Source organism: Typopeltis vanoorti, chromosome 20, assembly GCF_054136105.1.
Source record: "Typopeltis vanoorti isolate ZY-2024b chromosome 20, IOZ_Tvanoo_1.0, whole genome shotgun sequence".
Lineage (NCBI taxonomy): Eukaryota > Metazoa > Arthropoda > Arachnida > Uropygi > Thelyphonidae > Typopeltis > Typopeltis vanoorti.
Genome location: NC_143568.1, coordinates 97,955,704 through 97,981,496, shown reverse-complemented (window position 1 = coordinate 97,981,496; position 25,793 = coordinate 97,955,704). Strand labels below are relative to the sequence as shown.

The 25,793-nt window shown below is 33.8% G+C and overlaps 1 protein-coding gene across 1 annotated transcript in view; it reads left to right on the top strand.

The window, feature by feature from the left end:
* Positions 1–25,793, top strand: part of LOC150095699 (proline dehydrogenase 1, mitochondrial-like) — a 128,453-nt gene that overhangs the window by 87,601 nt on the left and 15,059 nt on the right. The window contains exons 10-11 of the mRNA XM_090409944.1: positions 12,004–12,099; positions 19,205–19,392. Coding sequence (XP_090266070.1) covers positions 12,004–12,099; positions 19,205–19,392 — 284 coding nt within the window. The remainder of the gene's footprint in view (positions 1–12,003; positions 12,100–19,204; positions 19,393–25,793) is intronic.

The window sequence follows — 25,793 nt, the reverse complement described above, 5'->3', positions numbered from 1 at the left end:
TGGCTTTCTTCCAACATATTCTGCGGCGAGTATCCAGACCATGGTCTGCAAGCCCAGAGCGGCTGTACTGGTGAAACTGGATGTAGTCTTTGTGTTCCGAAATTCTGATATTTGCTGTCCTGCATGTTTGGCCAAAATAGGACAGCTTACAGCTGCAAGGGACCTGGTAAACACTAGGTAGGTCTAGGGAAAGTGGTTGGTCTTTTGTGGACCTGGTAAATGCCTACCTGGTGTTTATCAGGTCCCTTACAGCTGTAAGCTGTCCTATTTTGACCAAACAGGCAAGACAGCAAATATCAGAATTTTGGAACACAAGGACTACATCCAGTTTCACCAGTACAGCCACTCTGAGCTTGCAGACCATGCTCTGGATACTTGCCACAGAATACTTTGGAAGAAAGCCACAGTAATACACCACAGCAAGTTTAAATTTGAAAGACTATTCATAGAATCAGCCTCAGCTCTAAAAAAAAACGTGCCAAACCTCAACAAATTTGGATGCATGAGACTGCCCCAAATTTTGGGAGATATACATCTTGAGAACATCAGTCCAACGGCCAAGAATAACTAATATAGCCCACTAGGTAGGAAAAACAGTAGTCTCCTTTCTTCGACCTCATTTGCTGTTATAGTGCCTGCGTGCAACTGTCTTAATCTGAAGTTCCCATGAAGATGGCAACGTGACGTTGCCGAAATATAAGTATATATTAAAGTTTATTTTAATTTATATTCCAGTTTACATTGTGAATTCTTTAAGTAATTTAATAATTTAGTATTTTGCCAAATTTCTCTCTTATTCCATATAAATTTATTCAGTTGATTTCCTACAATACCAGCTTTGTTGATTCTGTTGTCTATTTCCAAATTTAATTCACCATCTTCATTAAAAATCATGCCTAAGTAGCTGAAATGTTTTACTTGTTCTATATGTTCTCCATTCACAATGCAGTTGATATTTTCATTGTTTTTGCCTATTTTCATTGTCTTTGTCTTTTTAATGCTGACCTTCATACCATATCTATTACAACAGTTATTCACTTTAGTCAGAGAATCTTGCAGACTTGTAGCAGATTTATTTAGAAGTATAACATCGTCCGCATAAAGCAAAGAGCTGACATTAACATCTCCAATTTTGATATCAGGTTTAATACCACTTTCCTTCATAATGTGATCCATATAGATAATGAATAACAGAGGGGATAATGCACATCCTTGTCTGACACCAAATTTAACTCCTTCAATTCTAACTGCTGACTTACAACTCAAATAAAGACTAAGTATTGCTTGATATAATGCCCCCATTGACACCATATAACTGTAGTGTTTTGAATAGCTTCTCTCTTGGCACCTTCTTTTCCAGATCTACTAAACTTAAATACAGATCTTTGTTATATTCCCATGATTTCTCAACTGTCTGTCATGAAGTATTTATATTGACTTAATTACCAAAGGGAAAGCACGTTTTGGAGAATTTTAATTATTATTATGAGACCTTCAGGGGGTCAAGGACACATTGAGGGAGACCACATCAACTGTCATATGTTCTCTTAAACTCATTCACACTAGATGGGAGGAGGTGTCATGTAATAATAATATCTTTTACACTCCTTGAGAATACACATCAAGAATTTGATGATGAGGAGGCATTAGTGACTGTTCCAATCCACTTAGATCTTAGTCTTTCACTGGATCTTTTTCCTTTTAATTCTGGCATCAATCAATCAAAGCACCTATTGTGTTAACTTTTCCTTTCCTATTTCTGTTCAAATTGCCATACTCTCTTTTAGATTAGCTGGCCTCACATGTGCTAATGTTATATTTCTTCTTTACTATGATTTTGCCATTGATGGCATTTCACTATGAATTTCTTGAGAGAATTTTGGCCATATTTGAAACAGCTGTATTCTAAGTTTGTTTGAAATCGTTTTATAATTGTAACTTGTGGACTTATTGGCATACATCTAACCCTTTACAACTTCTTTTACTTTAGTCAAGTTGGGGTGAAGATCCTCTGAAAGTTTAAGTCACCTTACCAAATTTGAAATGTACTGTTTTCTAAGTTAATTTTAACAATTTAACTTGTAGAAGCATCTGTGAAAGTTATTAACCTCCCTTTCCATATTTGCTTGATTGGGCCGAAATTCTCATGGTACTTTAGCTAAATAAAAAATAATCATATTCAAAATTTAGTCAAAATTGGTTGAATACAACCTTCAAAGGAAGGCATATTCCCCCTCCCCTTTTTTCTTTTTCATTTTAGTCTAGTTAAGCTGGTTTCATAAGAGACATTGGTTATTTGATCATTTTGTTATGAATGAAGCAACTCTGGCTGTGAGGCCAGGGTGTTATTTCTGTACATTGTTTCTTTTGTTGATTTATCTGTTTTGCAGGACAAAAAAAGCTGAATTTCCAGGAGGCAAAACCCTCTGACCTCTTTATGAGACTGGCCAACATCTTCAGTTGAAAAACCCTTAAAGGTTTTTTGCATCCTAGATGGGATTTTAGCCCAGGTCTTTCTAACCAAGGGATATATTCAATATCAGCTTGAGCTACAAGAGACATTGAGCAATGTAAGAGACAGCCAAATATGGTCTATCAGTAATGAAGCAACTTGGATTTCTGGAGGAGAAAGAGAAGAAACAAATGCTTATTTTGGACGTTTTTCTCTAACTTGAAAGTGCTGGATTTTTTTTCTCCCCCCCCCCCATTCATTGGGTTTAATGATTTAAATTTGACAGGCTGTGTCATTATTTAATATCACTGTGAAGCAAGCATGATGGATAAATAAAATTCAGTTTAAAATCAGAGTTCATCTTGGTCCTAATGATTCTGTAAACAAGAATAGTCATTTAACTAATCACAGTACTTGACCTAGAAGCATTTTCATAACTCTTGTTGTTTTCTTTTACAAGAAATATACATTCAGTATGGTTCAGATATCTTTCTAAACCGTACTGAATTCTGAACTTATGGTTCAGATATCCATTCAGATATCTTTCTAAAAGTATCTTGAAGAAAGATACTTTTAGAAAGATATCTTTACAGCCTTCACCTGAAAGTATACTGATGGTTTAAAAACTGAGTTGATTATAGCTGTGTGATCTGCTTGTTGTTAAAAAGAACAGAAATCATTTGTCATGTGTATGTTCTTGCTAATGAAGTCCAATAATGTGCTTATGCAAGATATGTAAATATTGAATTTGTTTTCTATAAGCAGTGGCAAAGAAATTTTTTTGGCCAAATATAAACTGTTATCACTTATGTTATGTGTGCTCTTGCGATTTTCTGTTGTGTGATTATTTAGTCGCTAAAATAGAACTCGGTTTTTAATATGAATGTGAGCATATATGACTAAATAATTGCAGTGATTAAAAAGATGCAATCATCCTTATTTTTCTAACAATGTGGTCACAAATTAACATGTCATATGAACATGCATGAACCTGAACACACTTGTGATTGTTCAGTCACAGTTCTTGTCATAGTGTCAAACCATTGATTTCTTTAACTATGTCTGAAAATGAATCTAGTATATGACACATCATCAAATCTTGTTTTGAATACAGAAAATTCAATATTAGAATTAGAAAAACGGCCTGCACATTATGATAAAAACTTGAAAGAATACAGTGATCAGAATCTATTTTTCAGTCATTCAGAATATTGTAAAATTCAGCAAATAACAATGACTGTAGTGCGAGTTGCTGTACACACCACCTTATTCATCAGAAACTCGATATTTTCAAGTAATTAAAAATGTTTACAATTTCCTTGCAGGCATTAAAGTGTTTCTGTGTACACCATGTGAAAAATTATCAAAAATAATTTTCAGAGAAATTATCTTTTTCTGTCAGTAAATATATGCCAGTATTCATATTTGCTTTATTATAAAACTATAGCCAAAACACAATAAGATTTTTTTTTTACAGACTGCTTCAAAGTGACATTAAAAACTATGCTGATAGCTTTTCTGTTAATGACCGCTGTTATTTTTTCATGAAATGCAAGAGACTTTATAACCTATAAAATTTAATTTCTAAAAAGAAATCAAGAGTAGATGAAACCTAGGTTTATGACATATGATAGCAAAATAAGTGCAGAAGTTCTCAGTGGAAAAGTCTGCCATAGTGTCCAAAGAAAGGAAGACAGGTATGATTTAAATGCGAAAAATAGGTTGATAACATTCTTTGATTATGAAAGATTACTGTACCATGAATTTGCATGGAGTGGTTATTCAACCTGAGTATCTTGCAACAATTATAAAGTACAGTCTATATAAATTGTTTAGACAAGTAGAAGGCTTGTATTGATGCTGCAAAACTTATGTTTACTGTGGTTAAGTTAAAAGTTAGGAAGAAATAATAATGAACTTAAAGTTGCAAAAGAAGAAACATTAATAGTTGGATTTAAATAACTTTAATGTGGAAATTAACATATGATAAATAAAATTGACTTCAATAAGTACTGGGAGTTTGACAATCTGGAAACCCTGCATTAGAGACCAAACATGGAACACTTTCCAGTCATTTCAAACCCCCTCCCCCCCAATCGTTGTCCGAGTCTTGTAGTATTTACCTAAATGAACTATCATATGTAGCATGACCATTTTATTATATTTGTATGATTAAACAGTTCCATTAGCACATTTGTCATACCCAAAGGGGTAAGGATAATATGAAACAGAAAACTGCATACATTCAACACATTAATTAGTAAAGTGGGTCCTTAGATAAGCTGTTAGATGTTATACAGGACTAAACCAGACCCATTGCAAGTGATTCAGACAGCTTTGTAGTTGGCTTATACATAATCTTGCTGCTGTTGCTAAGACAGACTTAAAGGGAGTTGGAATTGTGGTATGTGCATTCACATTATGCTATTTCACCTGTTTTCGAGAATTCCATTTATTAAGGCCACACAGTAGTCAGATAAGGTGTTGTGACTGGTGTGCTCTCTTTTACGGGATTTGTTTATATACGAGTGAGTTTATTTCATGCTTCCCCATTCCATCCAAACAACTGTTCCTTTAGTACTTTGAAACTCAATATAAGCAGTAATGGAATTGTAGATAGGGGATAGCCCCTGATGAAAGAAAAAAAATTCAATTTTACAGCCATATTGGTATTAATATTTGTGCAGCCATTTACAATGAACTGAGTTCAAACTCCTATCTGTAATGGAAATTTATCCAGTAGTCACCATAGTGATTTCTCAAACTAGTTTATGTATATTATCTTCTGCCACAAAGATACAAAGGTACCAAGTACCAACACATCTGTACCCTAAACATCCCATATCAGAGAATGAAAAACCTGCAAGCTCTTTTTTAATATTTTCTGGATCAAAATTTTTATTTACTGTCATTACCACTCTCTAAACTCTGCTAATCACCCCAAATTTGGACACTCTTATCCCTTCCTAATTGAAACATAATTGGTCATTTCAAACAAAAGTAAAAAATGGATTGCTGATTATTTTAATGAAAAAATGTTATAGAGTTTCCCTATTTAGCATGAATAATTGGAACAAAAGTGCAAACATATAATAGAAAGGTCAGCAATGCAGATGTGAAATCATGAGCTGAGTATTTTTTTTTTTTTTACATATTTGATGTATGTAGACGCTGTATGGTCACTCCCGTACTTCACTAGATTTTGGGAGTGAAGTCTTCTGTTAGAAATAAGTAGTAGGGTTGCAGATTCCCTTTCCACATAGTTTGTAGGACAATCACAAACATCCATGCTCATGGTGGGATTCAAACCTACAACGTTTTGGCCGGCTGGAGAGCGGACATGCTAATCACTCAGCTAACAGGTAGAATTTACAGGAAGATGATTTAATGTTAAATCTGGTGTCAGTCAAGGATGTACATCATCCCTTCTGTTATTCATTATCTATATAGATCACATTATGAAGGAAAGTGGTATTAAACCTGATATCAAAATTGAAGACGTTAATCTCAGCTCTTTGCTTTATGCAGATGATGTTATACTTCTAAATAAATCTGCTACAAGTCTGCAAGATTCCCTGACTAAAATGAATAACTGTTGTAATAGATATGGTATGAAGGTCAACATTAAAAAGACAAAGACAATGAAAATAAGCAGAAACATTGAAAATATCAACTTCATTGTGAATGGAGAACCTATAAAACAAGTAAAACATTTCAGCTACTTAGGCATAATTTTTAGTGAAGATGGTAAATTAAATATGGAAATAGACAACAGAAACAACAAAGCTTGTATTGTAGGAAATCAACTGAATAAATTTATATGGAATAAGAGAGAAATTAGCAAAACACTAAATTAGCTTACAAGACAGTATTCAAGCCAATTTTAATTTATGGATCTGAGAGCTGGGTCAGAAGTAAAACACTTGACCAAAGACTAGAGACCACAGATATGAGAGTCCTGAGAAAGATTAGGGGCATGAACAGATGACATCAGTGCAATATCATATTAAAAATGAGGATATTTGGAAAGAACCTGACATTGTCAGCTTCCAGGAATGCATTAGCAGAAATAATCTCAGGTGGTATGATCTAATATTGGAGTCTTGACAGGTAACAGACTGATTTGGAGGAAAGATTAGCAAAACAAGTGTTCCTACTAGGTTGGTAGGAAAAAGACCCACAGGAAGAGGAAGACCAAGATATAGGTGGATTGATACAGTACAAAGTGCCTTAGAAGACAGAAATATAAGATCTGATATTGTAGTCTTGACAGGTAACAGACTGATTTGGAGGAAAATTGTAGATAGGAAGTTAGTAATTATGTAAATTTTTCATGTAGTACTATCATATCCTGTACACCCCTTGAGGGTACATGGCAGGAATTTGATGATAATGATTATGTTGCACTTACGGTTAAGTAATGTTTTTGATACATATTAATCATAATATTAATATGAAACACAGAATACGTAAAATTTTCCTGAAGAAAAGTTTATGCAGTGAAACTTGGACAAATATTTCAACGATTCAGAGTTGGGGATCCTCCATTGGGTCCAAAGAATTGTCATCTGTGAAAGTGGTGTCATCTGACTATTTTATCACATCTAGTTTTTGTTCCAGTATCATCAATTCTTCTGGCACATTTTGTCTGCACTGCTGATATCACTTGTATACTTAGAGAGCCATTATTAATTCATTAAATTCACTTTATATGAATAAAAATTTATTACAGTATTCTGCTTTCTCATTTATCAGATAAAGATTGAATCCATTATGAAAAAATCTTAGCTTTCTAAGATTTAGCTTGATAATTGTGACCTTTGTTTCAGACGCTGTAACCAAGTTCTTTTTGGTCTGCCTCTTGATCGTCTTCCTTCATTAATTCCATTCAAGGCTATTTTTGGTAATCTCTCAGAGAACATTCTCTGTAGGTGTCCAAAGCATCTTAATTTTTGTCTAAGAATTATGTCTGTGATATCTTCTCCATAGTTTAATTCTTGTTTGACTTGCTCACTTTTTTTTTGTATTCTGACCAGTGAGTTATTTTTCTTTATGCATTTCATTTTGAATTCTGATTTTCTGTATTTCTTTCTGGTTGAGTCTCCATGTCTTGGTTCCATATGCTGCTGCTGGCATGCTAATAATTTTATAGAGTTTTAGTTTGAGGCATTTTTGAAATGCTATTATTTTTTCCTAATTTTGTGTAATTTATTCACATTACAACCATCCTGTGTTAAGTCTGTATTTACCTATATTTACTTTATTATTGTTTCGTCAAGGTTATGAGTAACGAGACTGTCAAGATATGTAAATTGCTTTAGCTGTCCAAGTATACGATTGTCTAAATTTATTGAAAATTTTTCCTCATTTGTTCCTATTTTCATTGTTTTGTTTTGCTTAGATTGATTTTCATTGCAAAAATTTTGCATTCTTCATTTTAAAATTTATTGTCTTATTCCAGTTGTGCTCTAGATTCTTCGAGAATAATAATATTGTCTGTATATTTAATGTGTTTAATATCCATTCCCAATGACTGGAAGGCATCATAATACCAATTCTCAAAAAGGGAAATAAACGAAGGTGTGAAAATTATAGATCCATAATTTAAGGTCTAAATTATAGACCCTAAGTAATAGCTATAAAATCTTCACATGCATTATTCAAAATAGAATCCAGATTTTAATGAATGAGACAATAGAAGATCAAGTAAGATTCAGACATGGAAGGTCTACTATAGACCATATTTTTACAGTTAATAGTCTGTCTGAAAAGTACTGGGCATACAATTTACCTATATACTGCGGTTTTATTGACTTCAAACGAGGTTTATTTCCATTGACAGGAACAAAATGATAAACATCTTAAAATCTATGACATTAGATTCAGAACTATAAACCTTTATTATGAATTATTATAAATATTCCAAAGCAACTGACAAAGTAGGAAAAGGAGTCATGCAGGGTTACAAAATTTATTTATTATATATCTTGAAGAATTAGGCAAATCTATAACCAAAGAACCAGGTCTACAAATAAATGGCATGAATAACAACCACATTATATATGCAGACATTATTATTCTTGCAGAATCTAAAGCACAGTTGGAAAAAACAATTTTAAATGAAAATTAGAATGAAAATCAATTTAAGCAAAACTAAAATAGTGAAAATAGGAAGAGATGAGGAAAAAATTTCAATAAACTTAGAAAATCACATACTTGAACAAGTAAAGCAGTTATCTTGGCAGTCTCATTACTCACAACCTCGACAATACAGAAACAGTAAAATATGGACTTAAAAAAGGATAGGCTAATATGAATAAATTAAACAAAATATGGAAAAATAACTGCATTGCAAAAATGATGTAGGTATAATAAAACCATCAATTATACCTACATCAACATATGGAGCTGAGACTTAGACACTCAATCAGAAAAAAATACAGAAAATCAGAGCATTCGAAATGAAATGTTTAAAAATAAATAAGACTTGCTGATCAGAACACAAAACAAATGAGCAAGCCAAATACGAATTAAACTATAGTGAAGATATCATAGCTATAATTCTTAAACAGCAATTAAGATGGTTTGGACACCACCAGAGAATGTCGTTTCAGAGATTACCAAATATTGTCTTGAATGGAATCATTGGAGGAAGACAATCAAGAGGTAGACCAAAAAGAACTTGGATACGATCTTTGAAGGAAAGGTAACAATTATCAAGCTTCAGAGAGAGATGACAGAAATGTCCAGAGATGGAACCAGATGGCAAAGATTTGCACATAGAGGACTCAACCCATCATCTGATGGATGAGAAAGAAGAAGAATATTCATGCCATTTGTTTGTAGACCCGATTCTTCAGCTATGATTTTGCATATTTCTTAGAGATAGATAGTAAATAAATTTGGTGAGAGTGGGCAACTCTACATGACTCCTTTCTCTACTTCTATTTTTCTATTACAGTATTATCAGTTTAATTAAGCACTAATGACTGAAACTCTTTTGATCACTGTTACAATTAGCAGCACATAGCATGAATTAACTAATATTAATTCACAATTAAATATGCACAATTCATATGAAATACTGTACTAACAAATCAAAGTCCCAGCTGACACACCAATATTAAGTTCATCAATTTAACATGTGCGAATAACAACAAAGGGGCTGATATGTTGGGCAGATCACATAGCCATCTTGAGAAAGATGTCATAACCCTGACTTGCTCAGTTTGTCTGTTACCAGATTTTTCTCAAATGATTGTAATTGTGTATCTTCAAATTGGATGTGCAAATAAAATCAAAATGTCTAATTATTTGGTCATATAACTTCATATAAATTGAACACATAAAGAGTACTTAGTGTACTTTGAAACATTAATGCATTAATAAGTGCAAATCACTTGCTCACTCAGTCTCTTTGGATCCTCCAGTAAGGTCACAACTTTGCTTTACTCCTGTTTGTCTAGCCTCTGATACAATCATCAGTTCAAAACTGCTGTCAGACTAGTGAAACCTTAATCAGAAGCACTAACAAAAGTTATATATATAGACTCCAGTTAGTTTTGCATCTTTTAGTAGTGCAGTACCTACCTAGATTTACATTGAAAGTTACACTTTGATAAGCTTTGTCACTATTATAAAGCAGTTTTTTTTTCTTTTGTGCGTGCTATGTCTGTTTCAGTGTGATATTACATTTTTTTTTTGTTGTCAGTACAATTATACGAATGGATTTAGAATGATGAAATTTAATGAAGTTTTAATTATATTAATTTGATATGGTCTTAAACTGGGAGTATTTGCTTAAATTTTTGATTTAAGCAAGCATTCCCCCACTCATATATTTATTGATACTAAAAAAATGTTGTTCACCAGTTGAATAATTACTTTATAAAATACAGTTCTTCCAATATTCATGTTTTAGGAAGAATAATATGAAAATATACAGCACTATATTTAGATTCACCTTAGCATGTTATTCATTAATATTTATTATTTAAATAATAGCATGCACTACAATGTTAGTATTAAATTATTAATGCTAACTTTGGAGTGCACACTAGTATAAACTTTGTTTAGGTGAAATGAAAATTAACGTTGTACGAGGGTGGTCTGAAATGTTCTCAGCCTCGACCATAGATGGCAACACTATTGACATGATTTTTTTTTTTTCTAAGTTTGTTTTATACAGCTGTATGAAGCAAAAGTGTTGTCTATATCCCTTGAAATGGATAAAATTGAGTATCGTGTGGTTATAAAATTCTTTATAAAAGAAGGTTTAACGCCAAAAGAAATTCATTCAAAATTCATAAAATTTTATGGGCACTCTTCTTCTTCGATTTCGACAATTAAGAAATGGGCTGCCGAGTTTAAACGTGGCCGTACCAGCCTTGAAGATGATCCACATGAAGGACTTCCAAAAAGTGTTGCATATTGTAACACCAGAAATCTTTGATCAAGTGCACGATATGCTACTGGATGACCGGCGAGTCAAAGTGCGTGAAATTGCTGAGACTATAGGCATTTCAAAAGAACGTGTAGGGTATATTTTGCATGAAGAATTGCAAATGAAAAAGCTTTGCATAAGATGGGTGCCCTGCTTGCTCATAGCAGATCAAAAATGCACTCACATGAAAATCTCTGAAGTGCTTGGAATGTTTTAACAATAAAACTGATTTTGTGTGTCGATTTATTACTATGGATGAGACTTGGATTCACCATTATACAACAGAATCCAAACAGCACTCAAAACAGTGGACAGAAGCCGGTTGTTCAGCGCCAAAGAAGACAAAGTCAGTTCCATCAGCAGGAAAGGTCATGGCATCGGTGTTTTGGGATGCTTAAAGGCATTTTTGTTTATCATCTTGAAAAGGGTAAAACAATAACCGGGGAATATTATTCCGATCTTTTCACCAGACTAGATGAAAAAATACATGAGAAAAAACCTGGTTTTCAGAAGAAATAATCATCTTTCATCAGGACAGTGCACCTGCCCACAAAGGTGTTTTGCCAATGTGAAAATTAAGGGATCTGCACTATGAATTGTTGGAACATTCACCCTATTCCCCAGATTTGGCTCCTTCTGACTTCTGTCTCTTCCCAAAACTAAAACTGTTCCTCGCTGGTCAGCGTTTTTCTTCGAATCAAGAGGTGACTGCGGCTGTAGAGGGATATTTTTCAGATCTTACTGAGAACTATTACAGGGATGGGATAATGCTGCCAGAGCATCACTGGAATAAATGTATTAATTAGTCTTAGGGAGATTATGTTGAAAAATAAAAATAATTTTGAAATTATAACTTCGTTTTTTCATTGTTAGGCCGAGAACTTTTTAAACCACCTTCGTATGTAAATTGTCTTATTAATCTTAAAAAATCATAACTTAAGATGCAGATAGCAGCCTTAATGTACTTAGGTTAAACTGAAAGTTAAACATTGATTTATACATCTATATACGTGTGTGTGTGTGTGTGTGTGTGTGTGTGTGTGTGTGTGTGTGTGTGTGTGTGTGTGTGTGTGTTTTATTTATTTATTTTTTTCATTATAATATTTAGGAAGCTTATAACAATGTTACCTTAGATCTTGAGTTAGCAAGGAGGCAAGGCTTTTATTTTGGAGCAAAATTGGTTCGAGGAGCTTATATGGAACAGGTAAAATAATTCTCTGTTTATTTAAAAAGTTTAAAGAAATGTTAGTGCACACTAACCAAATTATAACAAGAGATTTTTAGTCTAATTACTGGTTTCATGTCAGTAGGCTCTTGTGCCATCTCAAATCTTATTTAAATCCTTCCTCTTTTCTTAGAAAGTATTTATTTTCACGTTGATTTTTACATTTCCTTTTGTAGCCTCATGTATTTCATTATCTTGTACAACATTCTTTCCTTATGATCTTTCTGAAATTAGCATTCTTTTCCAGTAAGACTTATTTTCATTCTTTGTTAATTCATGCTCTTTTTTTATATATATCTGACATATTGTTATATGTCATATTGACATATATATCTGACTTATAGTAACAGCATGATTACTAAAAAGGGAAGTTCGTGTCTAAGCAATTTGCTCATATTTTATAATAATGTTATGCCTGAGTTGGATAAAGGGAATGAATATGCTATGATGCTACTAGATTTTGCAAAGGAATTTGTTTAGGATACCACTTGCAAGACTTTGCATAAACTTGGATTGGAATATAAACTATTGGCTAGTGATATATTAGGGGTGTGAATCTGCCAGATTGAAGGTGACCAGTAGTGTGTTTCAGGAATCATTCCTTAGGCCAGTGTTTCCCAGATTTTTCCTACGACGGAACACTTCATAAATCCTGAAATTTTCACAGAACACCTTGGTTATTTTGTAATGTATTAATAATTAATTATGGCATAATCATAAAAAGTATTAGTACACTTTTGTATACAGTGTGACATGTTGACAAATATAAAATTACATTTAAATCACTTATCAATCTCTGGACTAATGAAATCTTGCAGCATATTGTAGTTTCCTCAGGCCAACATTATTAAATTAATTTGTGCTGATTTTCATTGACATATCCCATTCTGATCACTGAAAATTTATAATATTATTTTAAGTACTTACGAATGAATGAATGAATGCAGACTTTTTCTCCTGTGTGCTGGTAGTTTTCCCTTCCTTTTGTACATCCTGGAGATCACTTTGTAGGCTGGAGGTGGATGAATCACTATCTGTTGCATCACACACCTTCAATAAGAGATTTCTTAACACCAAAATTAAACAAAGTCCCTTGTCTCTTATTCATATTAAAATTTAAATCTGTAGGCCTATTACTTTTAAAAAATCATGGCACTACAGTTTCAAAACAAACACTTTCACCATACAATACAAACTTGCAAAGAAAGTATTCAGTAATTCTAGATTTGAAAACCAGAGATACAGACTACCTTGATCTTCAATTTCAGTGGAAAAATTTTCTTTATACTTCCTTGCTGATTGGTCACTAACATTTGTAACACAGATGTTATTTCATTCAGTTTTTAGAACAGAGGATAAGCTGCCCATTGTTGTAATCGGCTTGCAGGCAATTTTTATGACCGGTCATAAATAGTGGTATTCCCTTTCCCGAATTACTTCCATGTTTAAAAATACATGGCTTGGTCACTGACATCATGGAACACTTATTCACTTTCCGCAGAACACTGGTGTTTCGCGGAACACAATTTGGGAAACCCTGTCTTAGGCCATGGTTGTTTAACCTTTATACTAGTAATATTTGGAAGAATCTGACAGGTGATTTTCAGTTGTATGCTGATGATGTAAAGATAAGCAGGGCAATCAGAGATGCTACTGATATACAGGAATTACAGGATGGTTTTGAATATGATGGAAGAGTGGGAAAATGATAATGGCTATCAATTCAATGTTAGTAAAATTATGCACTTCATCATAATGAGATATACAAGATGTTATATTGGTGGGATAATGCTTGGAGTAACTGATAAGGTTAGAGATCTTGGAGTTATGGTGAATAGAATTTTGCCGACCAACCAGGCCGGCAAAGAGATTTGCCTGCCTGATTGGCCGAGTTGTTAGTGTGTCTGCTCTCCAGCCAAATGGCTGCAGGTTCGAATCCCTCCGTGGGCATGGATGTTTGTGATTGTCTGTGAAAATACTGGTGGTGGTAGTGGTGGTTGGCGGTAGATGCTGTTGGTGTAGATGATGAAAGTAGTGGAGATGGAGAGTAGTGGAATAGGTGCCCTCCCAGGAGGTGTCATGTAATAATATGGTGAATAGAAAATTGAAGTTCAAGGGTCATATAGCAAAAATTACAAATACAACTCAGAGGATAATTGTGATGGTGAAATGAACATTGGCATGTAAGGATATGAAAGTCATTTTGCCTCTTTACAAGGCATTGATATTACCATACCTGGGATATAAAGCAGTTGGTGAAAGGTTGCAAAGAAGAGTGACAAAGATGATATTGAAGTTATGGAATGTAGATTATGAGGATCAATTAAGTGTATGTGAACTTCAGACTCTAGTAGACAGGAGAAAGAGGGATGACATGATAGAGGTCTGTAAATGATTGAGAGGACATTATAGGAGATCAGTTGATAAAATTTTTTGTTATATGGAAGTTTGGAAAAGGACAGGGGGGGGGGGGGATTCATGGAAGTTAAGTTTATATGTGGTTGAGAAACAAGTGAAGCTAAATTTTTCTCTCTCACAGAATCGTGAGTGAATGGAATTTGTTGAAGTAGTGAATGCATCTAATGTGAATGAGTTTAAGATAATGTGTGACAGCTGGTGCAGGTAATGTATGGTCTCCCTCACTGAGTCCCTGATTCCCTGGCAGTTTAATAATAATAAATTTTATATCTACCCTACCTCTTGCTCATTTTTTACATAGAACTACATAAGTTAAGTATGATTTACAAGTCTTGTAGTGTTTCTGAAGTGTGCGTGTGGGTCTTCTCCCCATGTATGTATCACACAGGAACATCATATCATACAAATTTTTGTTTTCAAATACTCCACACATATCTAATAGATGAATTCTTTACTAAAGGACTGATCCCATTAAATTTATTCAGTCTACACTATCTGTTCATGGACTCATTTGTATGCTTTTGCAAAAAAGGAAGGGGGGAAAAAATGTGAGGTGAAAAGACCCTAAAATCTGAGATCTAACTTAGCCTTACCTTAAAACAGCCTTTTAAAGTTTTTTTGTATGAGAGATGGCATTTGACTCAAAATAAAGTGTACACAAGTGTCTTTGGTGGTTTTTCCAGGGAGTTATTTTTGCACATTTTACTGTTATCTTTCTAAATCTGTTTCTGTCTTGGTAGACTATTTTCTGGATATTTAAATGCTCTTACTATGAGTTTCATGCTGAAACATCATAGAACAATTACTGTTGTATTAAGGAATTATAAACAGATTCTCTTTCATTACAGAAAATAAATTGTGTCAGCAATATATGCATCATTTTCTCAGATCACTTTGCAGTGGTAGGTGCCATTAATATTTTCTCAAAAACAAGTAGTAATCTTTCAAAGATTTGCACTCACTATTGATGGCATTCATTCTGTTCTGTACTCATAAGTGAGTTTGATCAGTGGTCTGCTTGCTCAGCAGTCCTACAGTATTTTCAACAGATCCCCCCACCCCCAAAAAAATTGTCTGTTTCATGTTATTGCAGACAGTGAATTTCACTTTTGTTATTCTTTTTTTTCTAAATTGAAATAGTTGATAAATATGTAATACTAGTATACTGAATATAGCATGCCAAAATCATCATTAAACATCATGCACCATCACACTTGGCCCCCAGAGGAGCTGACCTCCATGTCTTAGTTTATAATATTAACCTCATTCCCTAGTTTAGAATATTAACCACATTCCCTTTCAGTCTAACCTTGGGACCAGCTCATCTTTCTCACAATATCCTGCTTCAGAATGGATTTCTCCTTTCCCTTAAGACTGACTGACCCATATTCAACTGCTATTCATATGGAACCCTCTTCCACTTCAGTCTTGTCCATGCCAGAAATCAACTAACTCGGGAAGTGGTCGAAGAAAGGCTTAGAAAAAGTTCCTCCATTCAGCAACTAGACTTGAACTCGAGTCTATCTGTGGGCAGCATAGAGCAGAGGGTGCAAACATCACTTTCACTGAGCTACACAAGTCTCTCATGTACATATACAACAGCTCCAAAAAAAAAATCAGCATGAGTAGCTTTCTGAAGTGAACTGTATACTCAAATATATAAATATTATATATTGATTACCTGATTAATACTTGAAAAATTGATTACTTCCCTCAGAGAAGCATGTAGTGAAGTTATCTGCAGGGATAGAAAAATTAGAATTTCGTGGTTTTAAGCAAGTTAGAGGGAGTCATAGAAAAGAAGAAAAATTAGTGAAATTTAGTGCAAATAAGTCAGCATATGTTCTGAGAGAATACAGAGAACAATGTAAAAGTGAAGCAGTTTGTAAAAGTAACTAAACAAGTCATGGAAAGACTGATTATTGTTATTGTTTGGAATTATGGCTGAAAATTGCAAGGTTTTTCCTCCAAGTTTCTAGGTGGAAAAATCCTGCCCCCTCCATGTGAGATGGAAGATATTGGTAAGAATATAGGAAGGTAAATATAAGTAGTGTGACAAAATGTTCTGGAGGCTATTGAAAAACTTAAATGCAAAGGAAAGAGTATTGCAAAAGGAATCTGAAATGATAAACGGCAACATAAAATTGATATTCTAGATGTCTGGAATAATTATCTTGAAATGCTGCTAAATGAAACAAGAAGTGATAGATTCACTTGAATATTTTCAAGTGACTTAAAATAGTCACTTGAAATGACTTAAAATATTCAATAAGATTTTGCAAGTGTACTTAAGAAGAGGCTGTAGCTTAGAAGAAAAAGGCTGAGTATTTCAGGATCAGATTTTCACAAATAGTTGAAAAATGGGAATATAACAAGGATCTATATTTAAGTCTTGTGGATCCAGAAAAGGCATATGACCAGGTGCCCTAGGGAAAGTAGTTGAAAACCCTATAGTCATATGGTGTAAATGGGACATTATATCAAGTATGTATAGTCTATTATTTGCATTTTAAGTCAGCAGTTAGAATTGAAGGAGATAAAGGAAGATAGGTAGATATAAAATCAGGTGTAAGATGAGTGCACACTACCTCCACAGTTATTCATAATCTGTATGGCTCATATGATGGAGAGTGGCATTAAACCAAACCTAATATCATAGTTGGACTTCTTTATTTTCTGCAGATGTTATACTCTTAAATATATCAAGTACAAGTTTGCATAACTGAATTGAATAATTGCTGTAACAAAGTCAGTAATAAAAGCAAGACTGTGAAAATAGGCAGAAACATTGAAAACATCATTGTATCCTGAATGGAAAACCTATAGAAGTAAAATATTTCAACTATTTAGGTACAGTTTTTTTTTTTTTTTTTGTAAAGATGATAAATTAAAAATGGAAATAGCAGAATAAGCAGAGCTAGTATAATATAGTATGGTAGAGAATTAGCTGAATAAATTGATATGGTATAAGAGAGAACTAGCAACATACAAGACAGTATTCAAACCAATTTTAACTTAGGGATTTGAGAGCTAAGTTGTTATTATACAAGTATCTCCATGGAGGTCAGAAGACTTGCACAGAAGATCCATTATTCACATGATACCTCTCCTTGAAACGCATACCCTGACAATGCACTTACAACTATCTGTCAACCTATTCCAGCCATTCACAACCTTCCAACCAGATAATCCTCTGCTTCTTTCCCTTCCTACCATGCACTGAAAGGAGTCTTCAGTGTCAATCCTATAAAATCCCTTTAGTAACTTATATGCTTCTATCATGATCTCTGTTTTTATATCTCAGCTAGTTTTTGAAGCTCACACACATGCACACCTCTACCTTCAATCAGTTCTCATTGGGAAAATTCTGTAGACCTTCTACAATCTTTGTCAATCATCCTTTGATTCTCTCCACTACTACATTTTTAAGCTAAGAATTGATGTCCATACCATCACACAATATCCTTCTGTACTGTAATTTGTTTTTTCCCTTGTTCATCCAAATTTCTCTTCAATTAGACTTCAAGGAGTCATCTGTTTTATAGTATTTAAGTTTCCTTATAAACAGAGACATCCCTCTCCTACCCTAGTCACATTTTATGATTATAATCTCCTTCTTGTATTTATACATCTAGATCAGCAGTTTTCAACTTGTGTTCCTCAGAACCCTAGGGTTCTGCCGATAAAATTTGGAGTTCCGCAATAAAATGAGTTCTTGAGATCTAATTAATAATTTAAAATATGTATGAAAAATTTATTTAAATAAAGTTTCAAAAATTTCAATGAAATGCATTGAGTCAAGTGGTGGATGAATGAATCGAATACTGGCATTTGATTTTCCTACCACTAGTGTAGTCATATCCCCTGATGAAATCATTCCAACTTTAAACAACTTTTTTACAGGAATTGAACTGTGAAATTGAAGAGAAAATTTGTAAAGAAATCATTTGTCATCTAAAATCAGTAAATGTGGCATTAAATGAATCCTTTCCTCTGCTAAAAGATTGGGTTTTCAATCCTTTCAATGTTAAAGAAAAACCAGAGTAATTATCGACTTCAGAATATGAAAATCTCGACCTGACATCAAACAGCCAAATAAAAGTTAAATTTAATGAAGTTTCATTAAACGAGTTTTGGTATTACTTAAAAGAAGAATATCCAAATATATTCAAAAAGGCAATTTTTTTTTATTGCCGTTTAGTACTACAATATTTGTTTGGAGGCAGATTTTTGCTTTACACTGTGAGAAAAACAAAATACAAAATAAGTTGAATGCCACTCCTGATATTGGAATTCAGCTCTCCACAGTTAAACCAAAATTTAAAAGAATATTGAAAGAAAAGAAGTTTAATCCTTCACATTAATTACCAGTTTGAATTAACCTTAATCCATTATTAATCCAGTTTTCTGTTATTAGTCTTTTTTTTTTGTGTATTTTTAATAATTTTTTTTATTTGTTTTATTTATGATCAGTAAAAATTGTCAGAATTCCAAAATTTTTTATCAAGGTGAAAAGAGTTCTGTGATTAAAATAAGTTGGGAACCACTGATCTAGGTCATCATTAAATTAAAATTCAAAATTGGCTCAGTATCTCCAGTTCCCTCTGTATAAAATAGAATTGGGGAAAAAAAGTTTGTTGAAGTGTAATACTGTATTTTATTCCAGGAACGAGTGAGAGCTGAAGAAATTGGCTATGAAGATCCCATTAATCCCACTTATGAAGCCACAAGTGAAATGTATCATAGGACTCTGACTGAAGTTCTCCGTCAGATTGTAGAAAGTGGTACAGATCGAAAAATAGGCATTATGGTTGCTTCTCACAATGAGGATACAGTCCGTTTCACTGTAAAAAGGTTGTTTTTTTTTTCCCCTTCCTCATTATATATGCATGTATGAAAATTATCAGTAAAATAGTAAATAAGTAAATAGGAAAATGAGAACAATAGATTATGAATAAACTAGGAAAATTTATCCATATTTTTTTAACCAGGCAAATTGTAACAACAAACCGTAGTTTTTGAAGTGATAACATTATGACATTGTTGTGACTTGTATAGTAGTCATGAGATCGTTTGTTAAAATAAGTAAAGTGATCATCTGGTATAATGTTAAAAGATAACATGTATTATGTTCTAATTTAGAAGAAATATAATTACTACAGCTGATATGTTGAGATGGGAAATGAAGTATAGCTTAAGCTTAATTCATTTCTGAAATCAGATAAAATGTAAAAAGTGTTAAAAAAAAAGAGGAAATAGAAAAAATGACAGAAAGGCATAATGTTTACAGTAACATGAATAAGAAATTAAATTAAAGAATAATTACTGTGTAATTATTCTTTAATTACACAGTAATTATTTAGCTGTCCTTCCTGAACTGAAAAGTACTTTAAAACAACCTAGTTAAGTGAAAAACTGAAGCATTATCAAATCATTTGGGTATTCTGTTCTTCTAGAAAAAAGTGTGTGTGTTATGGATTCTGTCCCTGCAGGATTGAATTACAACATGTTTAATACCATGGGTGAGCCAAGTGTTAGATAATCTAGGAAACTTGCCTTAAAGACCAGACATTTCTTTTTTCAGGTTACTTCAGTTCTCTAGTACTTAAGATGGTTGTGGTCTTGCTTTAGGCAATGAAAGTCAGCCTCCATTCAGTGACTTTTGCAAACTTTCATGCCCATACTGAATTTGAACAATCAACATCCCTGTTAGTTACAAAGCAGATATGCTATCCATTTGATTACCTAAGCCAGCCAGAATGCGTTCTAATGTCTCAAAGTCAAAAGCATGTGTTTTGCAATTGGTAACTTGACCTGTACAAGCTGTGTACAGAAATAAACTTTGGAAAAATAAGTAATGTTCAAAGGCTTCTTGCATGGAGAGAGGCATAGTGAGATCACTTTGTTAAATTCTGTTTCAGTAGAAGATAGTTAAGTGAATAACAAAATTCCTAAGTACTCTTAGGTGATGCTGCATGGTAGATTTATGTTATTACTAACTTCCTATTGACAATTTTCCTCCAAATGAGTCTTATCTCTCAGAGCTCCAGTGTTATCAGATCTTATGTTTTGTTCATCTAAGACCCTTCTTACATCAGCCCACCTAGATTTTCAGGACTTATGGACTTTTTTCTCTCCCATTCAGTTTAAATGACCACACTACCTTAAATAAGATTTGCTCACACATTCCTGAATGCTAGTTATCTCAAGATTCTTCCTATTATCCTCTTTTTTTATATATGTAATTCTGCCATTGTTGTCATCTGTTTGCTCCTCTCTCATAACTCTCATATCTGTAGTCTAGTTTTTGACAACTATTTTATTTCCAACTCAAAGTTTGAACACTGTCTTGTATATACAGCTAGTCCAGTGTTTTGCATAATTTTTTTCTTATGCATATAAATGTATTCAGTTGATTCCTGATCTTACTAGTTTGCTTATTTTCATGTTTAATTTCACCTCTTCATTAAAAATTGTGCCTAAATATCTGCTGTATTTTATTTATTTTGTAGGTTTTCTGTTCGGGATGCATTTAATAGTTCCCATATCTCTGCCTATTTTCATGGTTTTTCCCACTGATTTTCATGCCAGATTTGTTACAGCAGGCTATTCAGTTTAGTTGAGGAATCCAGAGTCTTGTACTAGATTTATTAAGACTATAAACATTATTTGCATAAAATAAAGTGCTAAGTTTGATATCAGGTTTAATGCCACTTTCCTTCACAATGCAATCCATATAGAATGATAAATGACAGTGGAGATAGTTTGCACCCTTGTCTTACACCTGATTTTACATCAAATCTTCCTGTATCTCCAATTCTAACTGCTGACTTACAACTTAAATATAGACCAGGATGATATGAATATTTCATTTGAAAAATTCATTAAGAATTCTCATTAAATTCTTTGGATTAGGAGTAAGAAATTTAGCTTTCAGCTGCTCTTGGTTAATTGTGAGAAATTTAGTCGGCAGTCATACTGACATATTTTTTTAGTTGACTTAGTATTTTAACTAAGTTCTGAATAAAACTCCTTGCTCATTTCTGCAATATATTTGATCCTGAGTGACAGTGCACAAGACAGTGATCTTCACACCTTTATATTACATGCACTCTTTAGTATATTTGTGAAGAAAATGAGATTTTGGATGATTCTAGTTTCTCCAGAATCAGAACAGCAGTATTAAGCATTTGATTGCAATCTTACACACAGCAGTATTTACTTAGAACAGCAGTATTAAGCATTTGATGGCAATCTCACACACAAGAAGTCGCAGAACTTAAAGTGCACTATGCTGTGTGTAGATGAGAGTTAATGGAAAAGGAATCTACTGATATTCTTCATGAAAAGCTGGAAGTTGTTGGAGAATGCTTTGCAAGAAGATAATTAGGTTGCTCAATTAATAAGTGCTCACTTTGCTAAGATATATCAACCAGGTGTATGTAACATGGTGCATAGTGCTACATTAGATGAAGAGTTAGAGATTCATGAAAATGAGGTTGAAGAGCTGTTGCATAACCTGGATAAGAATTCGTCTATAGGGATAGATAGAGTATCAGCCCGTTTGCTAAAGGAATGTTCAGCCGAATTGGCTATGCCTTTCACATGTTTGTATACCTTAAGTCTCAGCTCAGGAATGATAGTTCCATTGTACAAGGATGGTGTAAAAACTGATGTGTCTAACTACTGACCTATCAGTATCACTGGTGTTGGTAGTGAAGATTTTAGAGAAGTTGGTAAGAACTTGCATACAAAAATGGGTAGATAAAGATGCTATACTCGGTAAGGAACAGCATGGGTTTACTAAGAGGTCATGTTTTAGCAATTTGCTCATATTTTATAACAATATTACAGCCGAGTTGGATAAAGGGAATGGATACACTATGATAATGTTGGATTTTTTCCTAAGACATTTAATAGGTTAGCACACAAAAGGCTGTTGCATAAACTGGGGAATATGGGATTGGAATATAAACTCTTGACTTGGATTAGGGGATGGTTGACAGACAGATATATAGAAATACAGATATATATAATATAGACAGATAGATAGAAAGTAGTATACAGTGGGTGTGAATCTGCCAGATTTAAGGTGACCAGTGGTGTACCTCAGGGTTCAGTCCTTGGGCCATTATTGTTCAGTCTATATATTAATGACATCAGGAAGGATCTAACATCAGATGTGTAGTTGTTTACCGATGATGCAAAGATAGCCAGGGCAATCAGGTGTGCTACTGATATTCATCAATTACAAAATGATTTCAATAGACTGGAAATTTGGGCAAACGAAAATGTCAGTTTAATGTTGGTAAGTGTAAAGTTATGCACTTTGGCATGATTAGAGTTCCAGTGGCATATTATATTAGCAGGGTTGTGCTACAGGAAACTGAAGAGCGAAGAGATCTTGATATATTGGTGGATAGGAATTTAAAGTTCAAAGGTCACATAGCAAAAACTGCAAATACAACTCAGAAGATTTTGAGTGTTGAAGCAAACCTTGACATGTAAGGATAAGGAAGTCATTTTGCCTCTTTATAAGGCTTTTATAAGACCACACTTGCACACAATAATCCAGGTGTGGGCTTTGATAAGACCACACCTGGATTATTGTGTGCAGATTTGGTCTTCCGGGTTCCAAGGGGCTGTGGAAAGGGTGCAAAGAAGAGTTACAAAGATTATATCTGGATTATGGGATTTAGATTATCAGGTCAGATTGTGAGTATGTGGATTGCATAGTCTGGTTAACAGGAGAAAGGTGTGTGATATGATAGAGGTCTATAAACCTTTGAATGGATGTTATAGGATATCAACTGATGAAATTTTTCGTTATATGGAAGGTGGGTAGAGAACACAGGGACATCCATGGAAGTTAAATTTATTTGCAGTCAAGAACGGGGTAAGAGCTAGATTTTTCTCATAGAGCAGTAAGTGAGTGGAATAATATGCCCTTGGGGTAGTGAATGCATCTAGTGTGAATGAATTTAAGGGAAGGTATGATAGCTGGTTTGAGTGATTTATAGCCTCTCTCAATGAGTCCTTGACTCCCTGGAGGTTTCAGATAATAATAATAAAGATCATCCCAAAGGACTAAGATAGTTGGAATGAAAGAGAAGTAAGCTTTGTTTGGGGAATTTGGAACTGTACTTTAAAAGGATGTTAGTCAACTGTTGCTTGTGTTTTTAATACTCTTAATAGAAGGTGGAGAAATGATAGATGTCAATTCAGTGAAGCAGCTCTCGTAGAAATACCGAGAAGGGACATGAGGATGAAATTGACTGAATCAGAAGATAGGTAGATTTAAGATCTTCTCAGTCAGTAGCTAGGTGGTTGAAAAAGTTGCATCTCAAGGAAAAAAAAAGTATAATCTTTTTTTAAAGGCTGAGGCAGTTGATATGTTTGTGAACCTAGAACTCTTATCCTATCTGGTAATTTATGTATTATGAATTATGATTTTGCATGAAGGGGGGAAAAAACATGCATTTTAGTAATATTGAAGGTGACAAGGTTATCCTTGCTCCATCAGAAAATATCACAAAAGTCTGTAAGGTACTGATATAGAAGTTCTTGAAATTTGGGATGTCTAGATACTTATGAGGTTTGTCACATGGAGTAGAAGGAATGGAGTATGCTACCATCAGCAAAACTTTGGATAGGTTATTGGTCAGGGAGAGATCATATATATATATATATATATATATATATATGATGTTAAGAATACCAAGCAATTTCTAAACCTGGTTTTACTCCATTTCCCAAGTAAGCAAACAGACAAATAAGTCAAGTTTGCGCCTGCAAGTGATGCAAGTCTAGCTGATCCTACAGGTAGTGCAAGACCAAGGCAACTCGTGGTAAAGGTGGCATGAGCTCTGATCACTAATCTTTATATTTACCCTTAATGCCAGAACACATCTCCAAGAAGGAGATGCATGATGTTTTGTATTAAAGGTAAGAGGCCACTACCCAGACCGGTTTCGACCTTTATTGAGGTCTCATCAGTGGGAGCTAGGCTAGAAATACCAAGATTTAGTAATACAGAGCTCATAAGTATTTTACCAGAACAAGTTGCCATGAGGTGTTTTAACCTTATTAAATAAAAAAAAATCTCTGGAGGAGATATAAATGTAGAAAGTATTTTACCTTGGGTATAATAAATGTTAAGAATACCAAGCAATTTTTAAACCTGGTTTTACTCCATTTCCCAAGTAAGCAAACAGACAAATAAGTCAAGTTTGCGCCTGCAAGTGATGCAAGTCTAGCTGATCCTACAGGTAGTGCAAGACCAAGGCAACTCGTGGTAAAGGTGGCATGAGCTCTGATCACTAATCTTTATATTTACCCTTAATGCCAGAACATTACTAAATCTTGGTATTTCTAGCCTAGCTCCCACTGATGAGACCTCAATAAAGGTCGAAACCGGTCTGGGTAGTGGCCTCTTGCCTTTAATACAAAACATCATGCATCTCCTTCTTGGAGATGTGTTCTGTCATTAAGGGTAAATATAAAGATTAGTGATCAGAGCTCATGCCACCTTTACCACGAGTTGCCTTGGTCTTGCACTACCTGTAGGATCAGCTAGACTTGCATCACTTGCAGGCGCAAACTGACTTATTTGTCTGTTTGCTTACTTGGGAAATGGAGTAAAACCAGGTTTAAAAATTGCTTGGTATTCTTAACATTTATTATACCCAAGGTAAAATACTTTCTACATATATATATATATATATATTTGATGCAATGGATTTACTGATTAATTGTTACGCTGCCAAAATCCATTATCATGGATTTTGGCAGCGTAACAATTCTCTTACGGTGACTGCTAGGTAGCATACTTTTGATTAAAACAGGTGTGTTAATTTTTTAGTAAAAAGTGTAACAAACAATGTAGCAATTTAATTTTTTTTTGTTGTTTGCTTTTATAAGGCCCCTGTCAAGATGCCAAGGAAAGATCTAATGTTAGCAGATAAAATCGCCTTACTTTACTTGACAAAATAAAAAGCCAACCATCTAACACCTATCATCGTTAGACAGAGATAACCGGCGTTCCAAAATCTACAGTTGCACATTTGTTAGGCCAGCAGGACAAATTATGAGAAGAATGGGCATTATGCGATGGACAACAGGGAAAATCCCAAAAATGGAAGCAAGAAGGCAAGGATCCAGATGTTGAGGCTCTCAATCAGTGGTTCTCTATTGTAACTGCACAAGGCATGCATGTTAATTGTCAAATGTTAAAAACCAAATTAGAAGAATTAGCT